This window comes from Stegastes partitus, unplaced genomic scaffold, assembly GCF_000690725.1.
Source record: "Stegastes partitus isolate 25-593 unplaced genomic scaffold, Stegastes_partitus-1.0.2 Scaffold333, whole genome shotgun sequence".
In the NCBI taxonomy this organism is placed as follows: Eukaryota; Metazoa; Chordata; class Actinopteri; family Pomacentridae; genus Stegastes; species Stegastes partitus.
The window spans coordinates 204794-218045 of NW_007578064.1; the positions used below are offsets into that span (position 1 = coordinate 204794).

The 13252-nt window shown below is 42.9% G+C and overlaps 1 protein-coding gene across 4 annotated transcripts in view; it reads left to right on the plus strand.

Annotated features, from left to right (window-relative positions):
* The window catches only part of shf (Src homology 2 domain containing F), a 100997-nt gene that overhangs the window by 60081 nt on the left and 27664 nt on the right, over window positions 1–13252 (plus strand). For 2 of the 4 annotated variants that reach the window (XM_008283926.1, XM_008283928.1), the window contains exons 3-4: window positions 10676–10894; window positions 11811–11909. In XM_008283926.1, coding sequence (XP_008282148.1) covers window positions 10676–10894; window positions 11811–11909 — 318 coding nt within the window. The remainder of the gene's footprint in view (window positions 1–10675; window positions 10895–11810; window positions 11910–13252) is intronic. The other 2 variants (XM_008283927.1, XM_008283929.1) reach the window with 1 other exon arrangement.

The window sequence follows — 13252 nt, forward strand, 5'->3', positions numbered from 1 at the left end:
CACACACAGTCTAGTGCGCTCGACTTTTTGTCATGTGCAGCCTACTGGGTACAGTACTGGTGCCCTGAGACAGAGACCAGAATGTTTAGAAATTATTAAGACAAAAGCAGCAACGAGGTGAGGTGTATTATGTTCATTGTTTTGCATAAGTAAGGCTTTCCTGTTGTGTTTTGTTGTTTTTTTTGCGACATGCACATGTGTGGACCAAAGCTAAGCTGGAGTAAACAACATCACAGCCTCAAGCAGTAGCCAGACACTTGTTCAGTAGGTTTTAATTAGTCTGTGGCTAATTGCGGCGTCTCGTATCTGTGGGTTGGACTGGATGCATTAGATGTCAGACACTGAGCCATACATACGCGCTAGGACATTACGCAACATAAAACATGAAAAATAAATGAAGGTCAGCAATTCTCACTATGTTGCGTTGGAGCCATTTCTTTGGCTTTGTTTGCTCTGCTTTTTTTTTTATAGACGCACAAGTTAAATACAATTCTGCATTAAGCTGCATGTTTTGTTGTGGCGAACGCTAAATCGACTCCAGAGAAACGCCTTGGTGATCAAGTTGTAAATTGCTGCTGCATTCAAATGATGAGTTAATTTTCTGAACAATGTGTATTCATTTTGGCAAAACACACTTCAGTCAGTGCATTTATATTTCCATTTAGAGGATCCAGTCTTTTCTGAGCCATGGACATATGTTGCATTATGCTATTTTCATAGTTTAATAGCCTGGTTTCCAAAAGTAGACATAACTTTTATAAGATGATGGTGGGTATTTTTACTCAGATGTGCATCAGCTGCTCATAGAAATCTGTTTATGGACATGCTATAACAATACTTCTCTAAAATATCCTGAACCTCTCCCCTTTCTCAATGAAAGACTGTTAGTGTTTCCCATTGTTTAATCTGTTTGGTGGTCATGTTGTGTTTCATTTGCTCAGAAGCAGGGTGACAGGGATCAGATCACACACAGTCATGTAAACACTGTTAGCAGCTTACAGTGGTAATCCACCCTTACTGTATTTACTCTCTGTGTGTATAATCATGCAGGGAGCACCTACCAAGAGGCAGCACTCATGTGAAGGTCAAAGCAACACACACGTCAAGAGAGACCGTGGCTACTGCTGTGTAACTATTTGCATTGCAGAGCCTTTTTTTTTTTTTAATGCGCGTTTCCCCGAGGACATGCACGTCCTCTGGACTGGAAGGATTGGTAAACAGGTCACAGTGCTGCCCCAGCAGAAGTAGCCATCTCGGATAAAGGGAACAAATCAATACAAAGCATTCTGGCGTCTCCCTATCTCCCTCCCTTTTAGCCTCAAGATACAACTTTTCTTTTTTTTTTTGACATGATGAATATTTATGCTTCCCTGTTGAACTAATTACACTGCTTTTTTCTGTTTTGCTGCAGTTTTATCCTCATTTTATGCTTGATATTCCTCATAATGAGCTTTGACTTTGAAGTTCAGGAACAGTATTACTTGCATTATGTTTTTTTTCTCCGTTTTCTTTAAGTGCTCGTGGGGTGTTTTTGTAGTCGTGACTTGCATGTGTATTACTAATAGTAACGCTGAGGTCATACGCAGTTCAGGTTCTGTAATGTTGCCACAAGAAACAATTTGCTGCTGTCCCCTGTTTGTAACCCAGTTTACGAGTAAAATATGTCAGCGTTTTAGCATACATCCATCTCCGCTAATGAGAGACAGCCTAAGGAGAGTACGGTGACTGTCAGCTCCGCTCAGCGCGGAGGTGATAGAACTTAATTTCCCTCAGATTTCTCGGCTGCGGCTTCTGTCTGCATTGTTGTGCTGCAGGGAGAGATTATCGGATTATCATACAATAAGGAAAGTGTAGAAAAAAGAGAAAGATTTAAAAGTGTGAGATTCTACCCACTCCCTTATTTTTTCCACTTTCGACATAGTTTAAGCGTACAGGTGTGTGTTTGCTCTGTGTGAGCTGTGCAGATGGCTGCTGGGCAGAAACGCTTGGAGATCCAAGCACCAGGATCATGTTGTGCTTGTATTGCATTGAAAGATCACAAGCTCAGTTTCCACCAGGAGCTCATGACCGTATCCGATCATGTAATAAAGCAGTCTTAACCAAGAAACCTGTACCATATCTTCTTGCACCAAGCACTCCTTAGGCTCAAAATTCATATATAAATGACCCCGTTCTGACCCATGTCTGTACTCCAGCAAAGCTCTTTGTGCAGGGCTCCCCTTGTGCCAAAAATAGTGTTTTTCTTCCCCATGTCATCTCCCTCTCTATTCTATTCTCTTTCCAACAAAGAAGAGTAGAATGAGCAGTCTTGACATCCCCTGGGGGTGTGTGAGCTGGTTGAAGGTTGAGGCAGTAAGGTGATGGGGGTGCGAGTGGGTCTTTGCTGACTGTTGCTGGAGGCCTATCACCATTAATAGGCTATTGACCCCCAGTGGGGTGGTGGCATGAAGTGGCTATTCATCAAAGCCACGTCCACGTGTCATCAGACTCTCCTGTCCCCCTCCTCTGCGACCACCCAAGCCGATTAGGCATTGTGACAAGAGGCGCCCACTGACACAACTGTCCTTTCCTTCCTTTCCCTTTCTATCCCTTTCCTTTCCACTCTCCTTTGTTTATCTCCTCTCCTCTTCCCATTTCGCTTCCCAGAACCAATCCCATTCCCGTGCTGTCTTCTATTCTCAGCAGCAACACACAGCCTGAACTCTGGGTGCACTCTCCTCTAATCCACCGCCAGTCTTATCTCAGCTCGGGAACAATGGCTACAGAGCAAGCAGAGCTGAGAACTGCAGCCTGCAGAAAAATCGCTCTGCTCCCACAAGGCTGTGGGACACACTGCATCCAACAGCATCAGCCAAGCAGCCTGTCACTGCTTCACATTAAGTCCTTCTCACTGTGTGTCGAGAAAAGATTCCAGCATCTGTGTGTTTGACTGTCGTCCAAATGGAATTTCTATTACTGCAGTGCTGTTGACGACAACAGCGAATGACTAATTGTATCTGTGCTTGCTGTCACCGTGTCAGGATGCTGATCTACCGCTCGTGTTTTGTTTGTTCACCGCATAGCTCCATGAGTTAGCTGTGAGGCCTATTCTGTGATTCATGTAGGTAGACGGGCACCTTTCCAAGCCGCTGTCCTCATTCATCTTCTATTAATGAGCTTTCACCTCAGTCCTAACGAGCTGTAATTGCAGTTGCGCTCCGCAAAGGATCAATGCCACCGTCCATGCAGTGGCCCTGCAGTGAACAGGCTTTTACGTAGGTGAGCCATTTACATGCTGAAGCACAGGGAGTCCCTCTACAATGTTACATCATCCCATGGTAAACTGCAAATCCAGTTAATTACTCATTACTGCCAGACTTTGTCAATTAGTGTTCCTTTTAGTGATAACAGGAAACTCAATCCAGTCTTAAGTTAGTTTGTGTTGGGGACTTGACCTCATGGTGTTTTTGAATGGTTGAATTCAGCCTGTGTGTTTAGCCATGCTGGCAGTATGACAACAGAGATGGCAATGTCTGTCAGTCTGGAGCACATTGGTCCACACTGAAGTAGAATTAAAGTACAGTTAAGATGAATCCCACTGACTTTGGTGATCCATTGACTTTTTTGCTGTATCACTGTGATGTTGACATTTATGAAGTATCTTGATGACTATGAGATGGATTACGCTGAAAGCTGCCACAGATAAACTTCCTATGACTTTGGTGATCCCATGGCTTTTCATCTGGTGCCACCAACAGGTCAAAGTTTTTATTTATCCTATAAAATACCACTACATCTTCTTGATGGATTAGTCAGATTTTGCGTGGACATTCGTGGCTGACATTGTCACCAACATCCTGGTGTTCTTGTTTTTAACTGCAGTATTTCAGCAATTATCAGTTGGATTTCTGTGACATTAGGTACAACCAGGTACAGGTTGATGTGTTTAAAAGTGTAGTATGACCCACCTCCTGCTGTGAAGCCAGTCATGAACAACAATGGTCAGGAGGCCATAACAAAGTGATGCCAAATGAAAATGACTTCTAATGCTTTTTCTGATTTAAAAATAAATGTACTTCACTTGGACGCAGTGGTCTGTTACTGAACCTCATAATAGTTAATTTTATCAGTATTGAGCCTTCAAGTGAAGTGTGTTCATTAGCTGCTGGGTATGGGGAGCTCTTCGCTGTTGTGCATATTTATTATTCTTGCCACTCTCTCCCTCTGTTTGTGCATCCCACTTTCTCTTCCCATCACTCTCCTTGACTTCCTGTCGCAGTGTCTTTGTTTATTTCTCCCTCTGTGACAAACTTGCATCACCTGCCTGCCTCTAATTTTCAATTTTTCCCCTCCCTTTCTCTGTTCACTCGCTGTCGCTCTTTGCCTTTTTCTTTTTTGTGTGTGTGTATGTGTGTGTACATCCCCGCTGCCTCCCTCCGACGCTCCCTTGTCTTCCTCTCTCTCTCTCTGTCTCTGTTACTTTGTCTGGCTTACTTCCGTCATCACCCGCCTCCGTCTTGTTTTTGCTTTGTATGTTGTCTCTTTAGCCTTACTCTCTGCTCCAGTATGGGAATGAATCCATATAAATGTCAGCATGTTGTGGAAGACACTCTTCAACTTCTATTCCCTCACGCCATGCGGGAAAACAACAAATTTACGCGTACACAAGTGCACACACCAACACAGACGTGTCTTCTCTGGGATGTTAAGTCTGTCTGGCTGCACAGCTCATAATTCTTTTGTTTTTTATATTTGATATTTCTGTTTTTGTATCCTGTCCATGAACAAAAAATTGCATTTATGTGGCTTGTTTTGAATACCATTTCGTTAATTTCTTCATTTGTTCCCAAAGGGGGACCCAGCTCTGCTTCACACAATGTGTCATTTGTCTGTCGGGTAATACAGCCTCCAGCAGAAACAAAAAGGTATTTTTTAAGAAAGCACAAATCAAAACGATGCAGCACGATCTAAAATATTCTCCCCTCTGGGCTAAGCATGAGTGGAGTGGGTCTGTGAATTGGCTTCCAGGCTCCCCACAAATCTATGCAACCATCTGAAAGCCTAATATTGTGTCGGTCCCCCTTGTTCCATAAAAGCAGTCCTGACCCACTGAGGCATGGACTTCTGGAGGTGTCTTCTAGTGATTGATACTGGGTCCTCCGGGTTGTAGAGTGGGGCCTCCAAGGATCCGTCTGGTTCCATCACATCTCACAGATGCTCAGTTGTGTGGGGATCTGGGGAGATGGGTCAATGCCTTGGGCTCGTAGCCATGTTCCTTAAACTGTTCCTGAGCACTTTTTGCAGTGCAGCAGTGCACATTGTTTGCTGGGGGAGGCCGTTGCCATCAAAACTGCTGTTGCCATGGAGGGTTGGGACAATGCTTGGATGGTACATGTAAAAGTAACATCCACCCTGCAGAACAATGCATTGTATCAAGATGTTCAATGTTATTCACAGCGCCTGTCAAGGGTTTTAATGTTGTGGCTGATCGGTATTTACGTGACAGGCAGAGGCCTCAGCGTGTACCCGCCACACGCCTGGCACAGTGTGAGCCAGGAGGAAGGAGGAGGCAGAGAACAAATGGCATTGTTGTTTTTGTTCTGTCTGCAGGAGGCTGATGGAGACGCAGCAGCACTCAGATATACGCCCTCCTTGCAGATGGACAAACCTGCCATGTTCATAGAAAGCAGGACTGTTGCTGGAAAATTTCAAAGCCTGCCGAGGGCTGACACTTACACCGACACTACAAATTGTTTCTAAATATCAAATTAAGTAAGAAATGATGAAGTTGTGCATGCTGTGTAAAAGGCACTCAACAAAAAAAAAAAGCACACTTGCTAATTTATTCCTTTTGTCTTTGCTGCTTTTGTTCCTTCAGATTGTTATGAGACATGAAAATGAAATCAAAATTGAGGCATGAAGCGAGCTCAAAGCTGACAGGGTTGTTTTGTCTTTGCTTATCGTCACTATTCTCCCAGAGGTCTGTGGGGAACAGTCGGCAGCAAGAGCCTCCTCTCAGCTCTACTCACTAAGCAGAATGACACTCAACAGTGGGCCGCCACGGGTCAAGGAGCAAACACCTTCACTTGTCAGCCAGCTCTCTGACTGACACACAATACCTGTGGGTGGCCCCCGATATACCGCAAAGCTTCGGCTACTGCCACTAGATCAACCCTGTTTGCTCTTCACAGATCAGGGCAGTCAAACAGAATGAAATCAAAGCTATGGGAAAGTCACACTATTACATAGCCTCACCGCAGAGGCTTTGTTAATCAACTCGGTACCCTCCTTAAATGTGTGTCTCTCTGTCGTGCTACAAGCTTGGCTGGATCAGTGACGCAGGTGGCCGTTAATTAAAATGTATTTTACAATTAGCATTCATGGTATTACTTTAGTAATTAATGTGAATCAGATGCAATTCATGTGCATCAACGCACTAAAGAGTGCTTTATCCTATAATTTGCTGTTTGTTCAGTTTTCTATTTTCTCTTTTGATTTATCAAACTCTATAGATAGGTGCAGTCCAGAAATCCACCTTCTTAATAAACGAGCCAAGTTAAATGATGATTTTTTTTTTTTTTCAGAATGATTTAGCAGCTGGAGCAGGCACAGCAAGTCCTTAAGTCTGGGTGTTTTCTCTCTATTGTCTTCTACGGGTGCAAAATCGGTTGCATTTAATCCTTTACTAGTGCACAAGAGATGCCCTCAATCAAATCTAGATATTCCCTGTGTCCCTGCAAGCGCTTTGCAGCAGCAAATTCTCTTTGGCTCAGTAGGAGTGGGTGGGTTGCTGCCAACCAGGGAGGCAAATAAATGTTTGTTTGTTTTCTTTTACATATTAGAAGCTTAGTCTTGCAATAAAAGTACACTTGTGCAGCTGTTTGCCGCTTTCTTGGTTGGCAGTAATCGGAATATTGGACAAATTACACAGGGCCTGGATGATGAGGACTAGATGGCTAGGTCAGTCCGTTATGTGCAGCAGGATACGGCTGCCAGGTTGGATGCAGTTAATGTTTTTTGATTTAATCCAGAGCTCTCTGCCTGCCCATGCACTACCATGATAATATGCCCAGAGGGCTCCTCCTGTAGTAAGTAGAACAGGAGCCTCCCTGGATTTATTGCAAGGAACATGTTCGTCTCTCTCCTGTAGAATTAACCTCTTCAGTTCATGAACCACAGAGGATGATAACAGTGCCTGGATCTGTCACTTGTTTCGAAGCATCCTCTTAAGGTTTTCTGATTTTTAGCCCACTTGGGGAGGCCTGTGTTTTGTCTTGCAGTATCCATGTATTTCCTTCTCAGGGAATAATGTTTTGAAGCTCAAATGCAGCTGTTAAAGTCTCAGCAGTGTGTTCTGCTGCCCCCCCAACACACATTTTTTTTAGAGGCATTAAACAGATGGTTGTGGTCAGCGAGGGTGCTGCTACTACATGGCTGCTGAAACCCTGCTGAGGGCAGCACACTGTATAATAAGTTTTAATTGTTTCTTAAAATACTTGTCACAGTTAGAACTTTGGAACAACACCACATTCTTTTGAGCTGCACTGAAAACATATACATGAGTGAAAATAGGGAAATAAATCAGATTTTGTAGGCTTTTGTAGGTTATAGATGTTGTAAAAAGCAAAGGCGACATGCAGCATCTGAACAGGAACTCTGACATCCGGGGAGGGGAAGGTACGAAGTACATGAAGGGAGGGTGTGGTGGTTGACCTCTGACCCTCAAGGCTAGAGGTCAAACATGGAAGATAGACTGCAGCTGTGTTGCAACATGCAACCCCACCGTCATGCCAATCACTGTAATTTGCTGAGACAGATGTGTCCCCGCCCAGTTTGCCAAGCAGGCCCCAACAGGAGCTGACAGAGACGAATGAAAGAGGGAAGGAAACGAGGAAGGAAGGAAAGGAGGTTGGAAGGAAGAATGGAATAATAGAAGACAGCGGGAGGGAAGGAAGGAGGTCAACAAGGATCCTGTGTCCACACATGAGGCTTCATTCGTGAGAGTTAGCAGGGAGTCTCAATTCACTGCAGCAGTTTATCGAAGCCAACGCGCATCCAATTAAAGGGTTCCTCCCATAAGACTTGCTCCCCACCTCACCAGTAATATTCTCCTTTTTAACTTTTCATTTTACTGCCTTTAGCAGACTCTGCTTGCTTCTTTCGCCCTCTTCTAGAGCTATTTGTTCTTCTGCAGGGGAGGTAGGACCTAATCATGCCAGGATCTCATAATACCAAGTCTTTTAACTGCTAAGATCAAAGGGTGCAAGTTTGCCTAATGCGGGATTACGTTGAGATACGGGACCTGGCAGCCTCACCTCACTCCACCCCTCCACTACCACCAGCGGCGGGTAGCTCCATTAGGCTCAACGCATTGCTCATTTTTCCGCAAGAGCTCCCCTGGGCTAAGAGGCAATTATGCAGTAGTGTGGCATAATAATTCATTCTCTTCACATTGCATTGCTGTATAGCAGTGTTGGCCGCTAACAGCTTCATGTGGCCCAGGAGGAAGGGCGCAGGCTGCTAACAACTTCATGTGAGTAGAGGAAGATTGGAGAGAGGAGGAGGAGGAGGAGGCAGTGGAAGGGGGAAGAGGAGGAGGGTTCTCAAGGGCATGATGCTTCATTAGCAGTCAGGTCTTTTTCACCTTCTTACACGAAGAGCGAAGGGGTGTGCATGCATCTTAGTTTTGGTCAGGTTATGTCAAGATTTACAACATGAATGGAAAAGCAAAAACAACAGTATACACTGGATGCTGCTGTACGATCCCTACATGTAACCTTCATGTGGAGAAAGTCGTAGTCGGGCACCACTTCCAAAGTATTAAAACGTGTTTAGTAATAAAACTGTCCTGTTTTACGTCTCATAAATATGCCTTTTACACTATCTTTGAAGTGTTTGAGATAAGTCTGGCTGTAGCATAAGTGTAAATATCCCACGCAGCAGCAAGTCAACCTTCAAGGCACTGTCGATCTTATTGAGGATGTATACATTACAAAGTTTGGACACTTGAAAACTCCTAATAGGCAAGCAGAGGTCTGGAAATGTTTTGCTGATGCAAGTGCTGAGAAGCTACGCCACAGATCAAAACATGCAGGTACTTTCTGCATTGTGTTCCGTTACGCCTGCGGTTGTTTTCGTCCAACCACCATGTTGGATAGAATCGTTGAGAGACGAGTCACTTTTTCATCCAATGGTTTCCTTGCTCGCACTCCATCTTTGGATGAGTGGCATATGCTCCAGAGTAGCAGCATCTAAGAGACTGCACTTTGGGCTGTTGAGCAGAATGTATAAAACTAGTTTTTCTGCCAGAGGTATTACCTCCTTCTAAAGCTGAATTTTAAGGCAGTTTTGAAAGGTCTTTGGAGGAAATTGACTGCCTATTTTTTCCAGTGCATTAAGCTGCCAGATCTGGTTGGTTGTATCTATCTCGCCACAACTTGTGATCTGAGGAAGACATGTTGACAGCTATTGCAAAGGTTGCCATACAATCTATATGATATTATTACACCTAAAATACTCCTGCGCCCAAATGTCATAAACCTAAAGACACATTATTTGCCCCTCTAGTGCTCGGACTTTAATCTATGGCATGTTTGTCTCATATTTGTGAGATGGGAATAATTTGAGAATTTAGGGCACTATTTGGTCCTTTACCATAACAATTCAAAAAAAGAATCATCATAATACTAATAATGTGACAAGTATCTACATGCCGTTGGTTTCAAAGCGATGTTAAATGTTGTAGAAAGAAAGGAAACTGGTACTTTCACTTCATCTCTGTTCTGACAGTGCAGGCATGTGCAGCCCGGGGCAACGCTCTTCAGAACTGCTGTGGGATTTTGCCATATTCAGAGAGGCTACACTGTGTACTTTTACAGGTGCTCAGCCTCTTCTGCTCCCTCTGCTCCTCTTATTTCAACTCTCTCATTTCCCCTTTCTGCCATCACAGCAAAAGCAAACTGTCACCATCATTCACCACATAATAGTTGTGAGAGGGCCCTGCTTTTCGATTCATTCGTCGTTGCGCACAAATTGGCTTCCTGTGTGTTGTTGGAGGGGAATTTACGTTTAAAATGAGAGTAGGCAAGAGTACTGAACATACATTTCTGCACTTGACAGTCCTCTGTGTGTCACATCACAGCATCTGTACCCTCTGCAGCAATTTCATGTCATCAGTCATTCTTGCAACGCGATTTCTGGTGTTTTGCATCTATGTGGGCTACAGTTTGAGATGCATTTCTGAATGTATGAGACACACATTTGATGTACCAGACAAAGTTTGTTCTTTTTTGTTAAGCGTGTACAATAATGGACAACTTGCCTCAGCACAAGATAGTACCAACATCTTTTTAAAAAAAAAAATCAGTTTAGTAACTTTTTTAAAAATATAATTTCTTCGTTTTTGCCCATCGTCTAGTGATGCTTCAAAATTGTTCATTATCAACATAAAAAACCGAGAGACTTACAGCTGCTCTCTCATTTTACCACAGAACAAACACCACTCAACTCTCCAGCCTGATAGGTGAATCTATTCATCTCACTGTATGCTATACAAGAAATGTGCAAGCCAGGCTTGATGAAATGTGTTGCCTTTGGGTTTTTTAGCACACCTACAGTCATAACTTTATAGGTTTCATCTATAAAGTTTTATTTCGGAAACCCATTGTTAACGATCGGTCTTTCTTCTCATTTTTAGAGATCAGGTCTGGTGGGCGAGGCCCTAAGGATGGGCCTGTGAGGCAGCTGCCCCTGTACGATACGCCATACGAGCCAGCCGAGAACGGAGGAGACTCAGACCCTGAGCGCTTGCGCTGCCCCAGAGAAAGCCGTCTGCCCCAGGATGATGAACGACCCCCCGAGGAGTACGACCAGCCGTGGGAGTGGAAGAAGGAGAGGATTTCCAAAGCTTTTGCAGGTACGACAGCCCCGGCAGCAAAACATTACACTGAACTTCATTATGGCTGGTCAAGGTGATGTAAAATACACATCGACATAACAGATGGGACATGTAGAAGTATTTGAAACAAGTCAACAACACACGGCAGAGAATATATGGACTTTAAAGAAAGCAATACGCATGCACCTTTACTCTGAACGTGGCATTTCTTCATTCTACTTAAAATTTAAAGATGTTTTAACGTTCTTCAACACTAGCTGTTACACACTGTTAGTTTTTGTCAAATGCTCAGACACTGAATCTGATACTGAATGTTCCATCCCATATAGCAACAAATGTATTTAAAGTGAAGTTGCCTCATGTAAATGTCAAGCTTTTAACACAATTAAATCTGAACCTGTTTCTCTTTTGCTTTACTAACCCAGGTGTCTGGTTTTGCAGCTCTAACAAATGTGATTATGGCTTCTGTCAGGTTATGAGGGTTCTGCTGCTGCTGCTGGTGCTGCTGCTGCTCCTGCTTTAAACTCTCTGTCTACAGTTTCTTGTTTTTCTCCTCTCTTAATGCACCCGCTACGTTCATTTCGCAGGTGTCCAGGCTACTGTTTGCTGTTTTGATCCAACTCCTGCCTGTTTAAACTAAGTTGATACCTAAGCTGCTCAGGGGGGCATGATTGGTTATTCAGGTGCATGTAGGTGCAGGTAGTCACTGTGGTTTAAGAGCTTCAGCATGGCTAACACAGCCATAACATCAAACAGGGCTGTTCCTGGAAAGGCTGTGGCTTTGGGATATAAATGTGCACCCAAAATAAGAAGAAAAAAAAAAACATGCCAAGCCTTTTAACTGATTTAAGAAAAGTAAATCAGCAACCCTTAACTCTATTTTTCATCGCCCCTTTTGTCTTTATATATTTTTTTCTTTTTTATCCTTGAACAGCTCTGCTTTGTTATGACTGCATTAGCTACGAGGGCTCTGTAAGTGGCACTGGATCAGGTCCCCAGAGAAGAAAGGACTCCACTTCTAAATCTCTCACAGGTACCATTGGAGACGGGGCTGGGGAGTGTCTCTTTCTTTCTGTATATATTCTTGTTAGAGCTTTGACATTGATGCCTGAACCTGTGGATTGCACTGAATCCAGTATGGGAGTGTTTTCTTTTTTACATTTCTCAGCGAGGTTATAAATACTGTTAATAATTTCTGTTACAACAATGTTTTACAGTTAATTCAGGATTTTTGTTCACATGTGAGTCCTAAATGTAATCTTCTAAATCAAACCTATTTTCACCAACTGAAAATGCTTTGAAATGTTTCCTAATTCTTATGACATTATCAAGATGCCACTCACATGATTGCCCAGTGCTTGAAGTGGACTAAAAAAAAAGGCAATGGCACAGTGGAAACACTTTGAATCGACCTTTCAGCAAACACGCAAGTGTAGAGTGCAATTAGTGCAGTAACACTTGATGGTGCTCAGAAGAAGGGCTGATGGGGTGATGGGTGTGCGGGTTGAGTGAGTCATTCTGTGTTGACTCCTCCACCTCCAAGAGTGTGGTGGAAAGAGAATAATTAACACTGCAGTTAGATAAACACTGACACACTATGTGGCCTTCTACTGCTATGCTCGCCAAATAAACATAGCAAAGTGATTTCTACTGTACTCTATGTACACTGTGTTTCCAACGTCAACTGAAAGAAAACCATAAATAAACCAAAAACGAGTCAACCAAAATCACTTGGATAGCTAATCAGTAAATCTAATCTGAAGCTATGTGGATAATAATAAATTATTTCTTTTTTAGTTCAAATTTTGGTTTGAACGTAACAAAACATTTAAGGACGCCACTAATTTGAATGTTTTTTTTCACACTGCCTGTAAAGCATATAATCGAGACATAAATCGACAAAATAATTGCCAATTAAAATAATTGTTTAATGCAGCTCTAATTTTATTTTCAACATGCTTTTACAATGAAAGCATTTTGGCTTGTAGCTTTTAATTACGGTAATTATTTTTGCAGATATATATTTAGCAGAACATTCATAAAGCCCTGAGTGTGAAAGTGTCTGGCCTTGATAACATCAGTGTGACTAAATCGTCACTGAATGAGCCATTTCTTTTTTTAATTACAGTTGCAAACACACACACACACACACTAAAACTCTGCATAGCCTGAAGGCTCATTGCAGTATACAGTTGGGATAAAAGTTGCAAAGCTTGTAAATTGCTTCTTAGACTTTCAGAACGGCAATTGAGCTTTATAAGAAGGTAAATCAAATCCCACAGAGCGAGACAGAGTACGAAAATAATGCCCATGTACGTTTTTGTAATTTGTTTTATGTTTTTATTATTTCCAGCTATTTCTTTCTCTGTATTATGT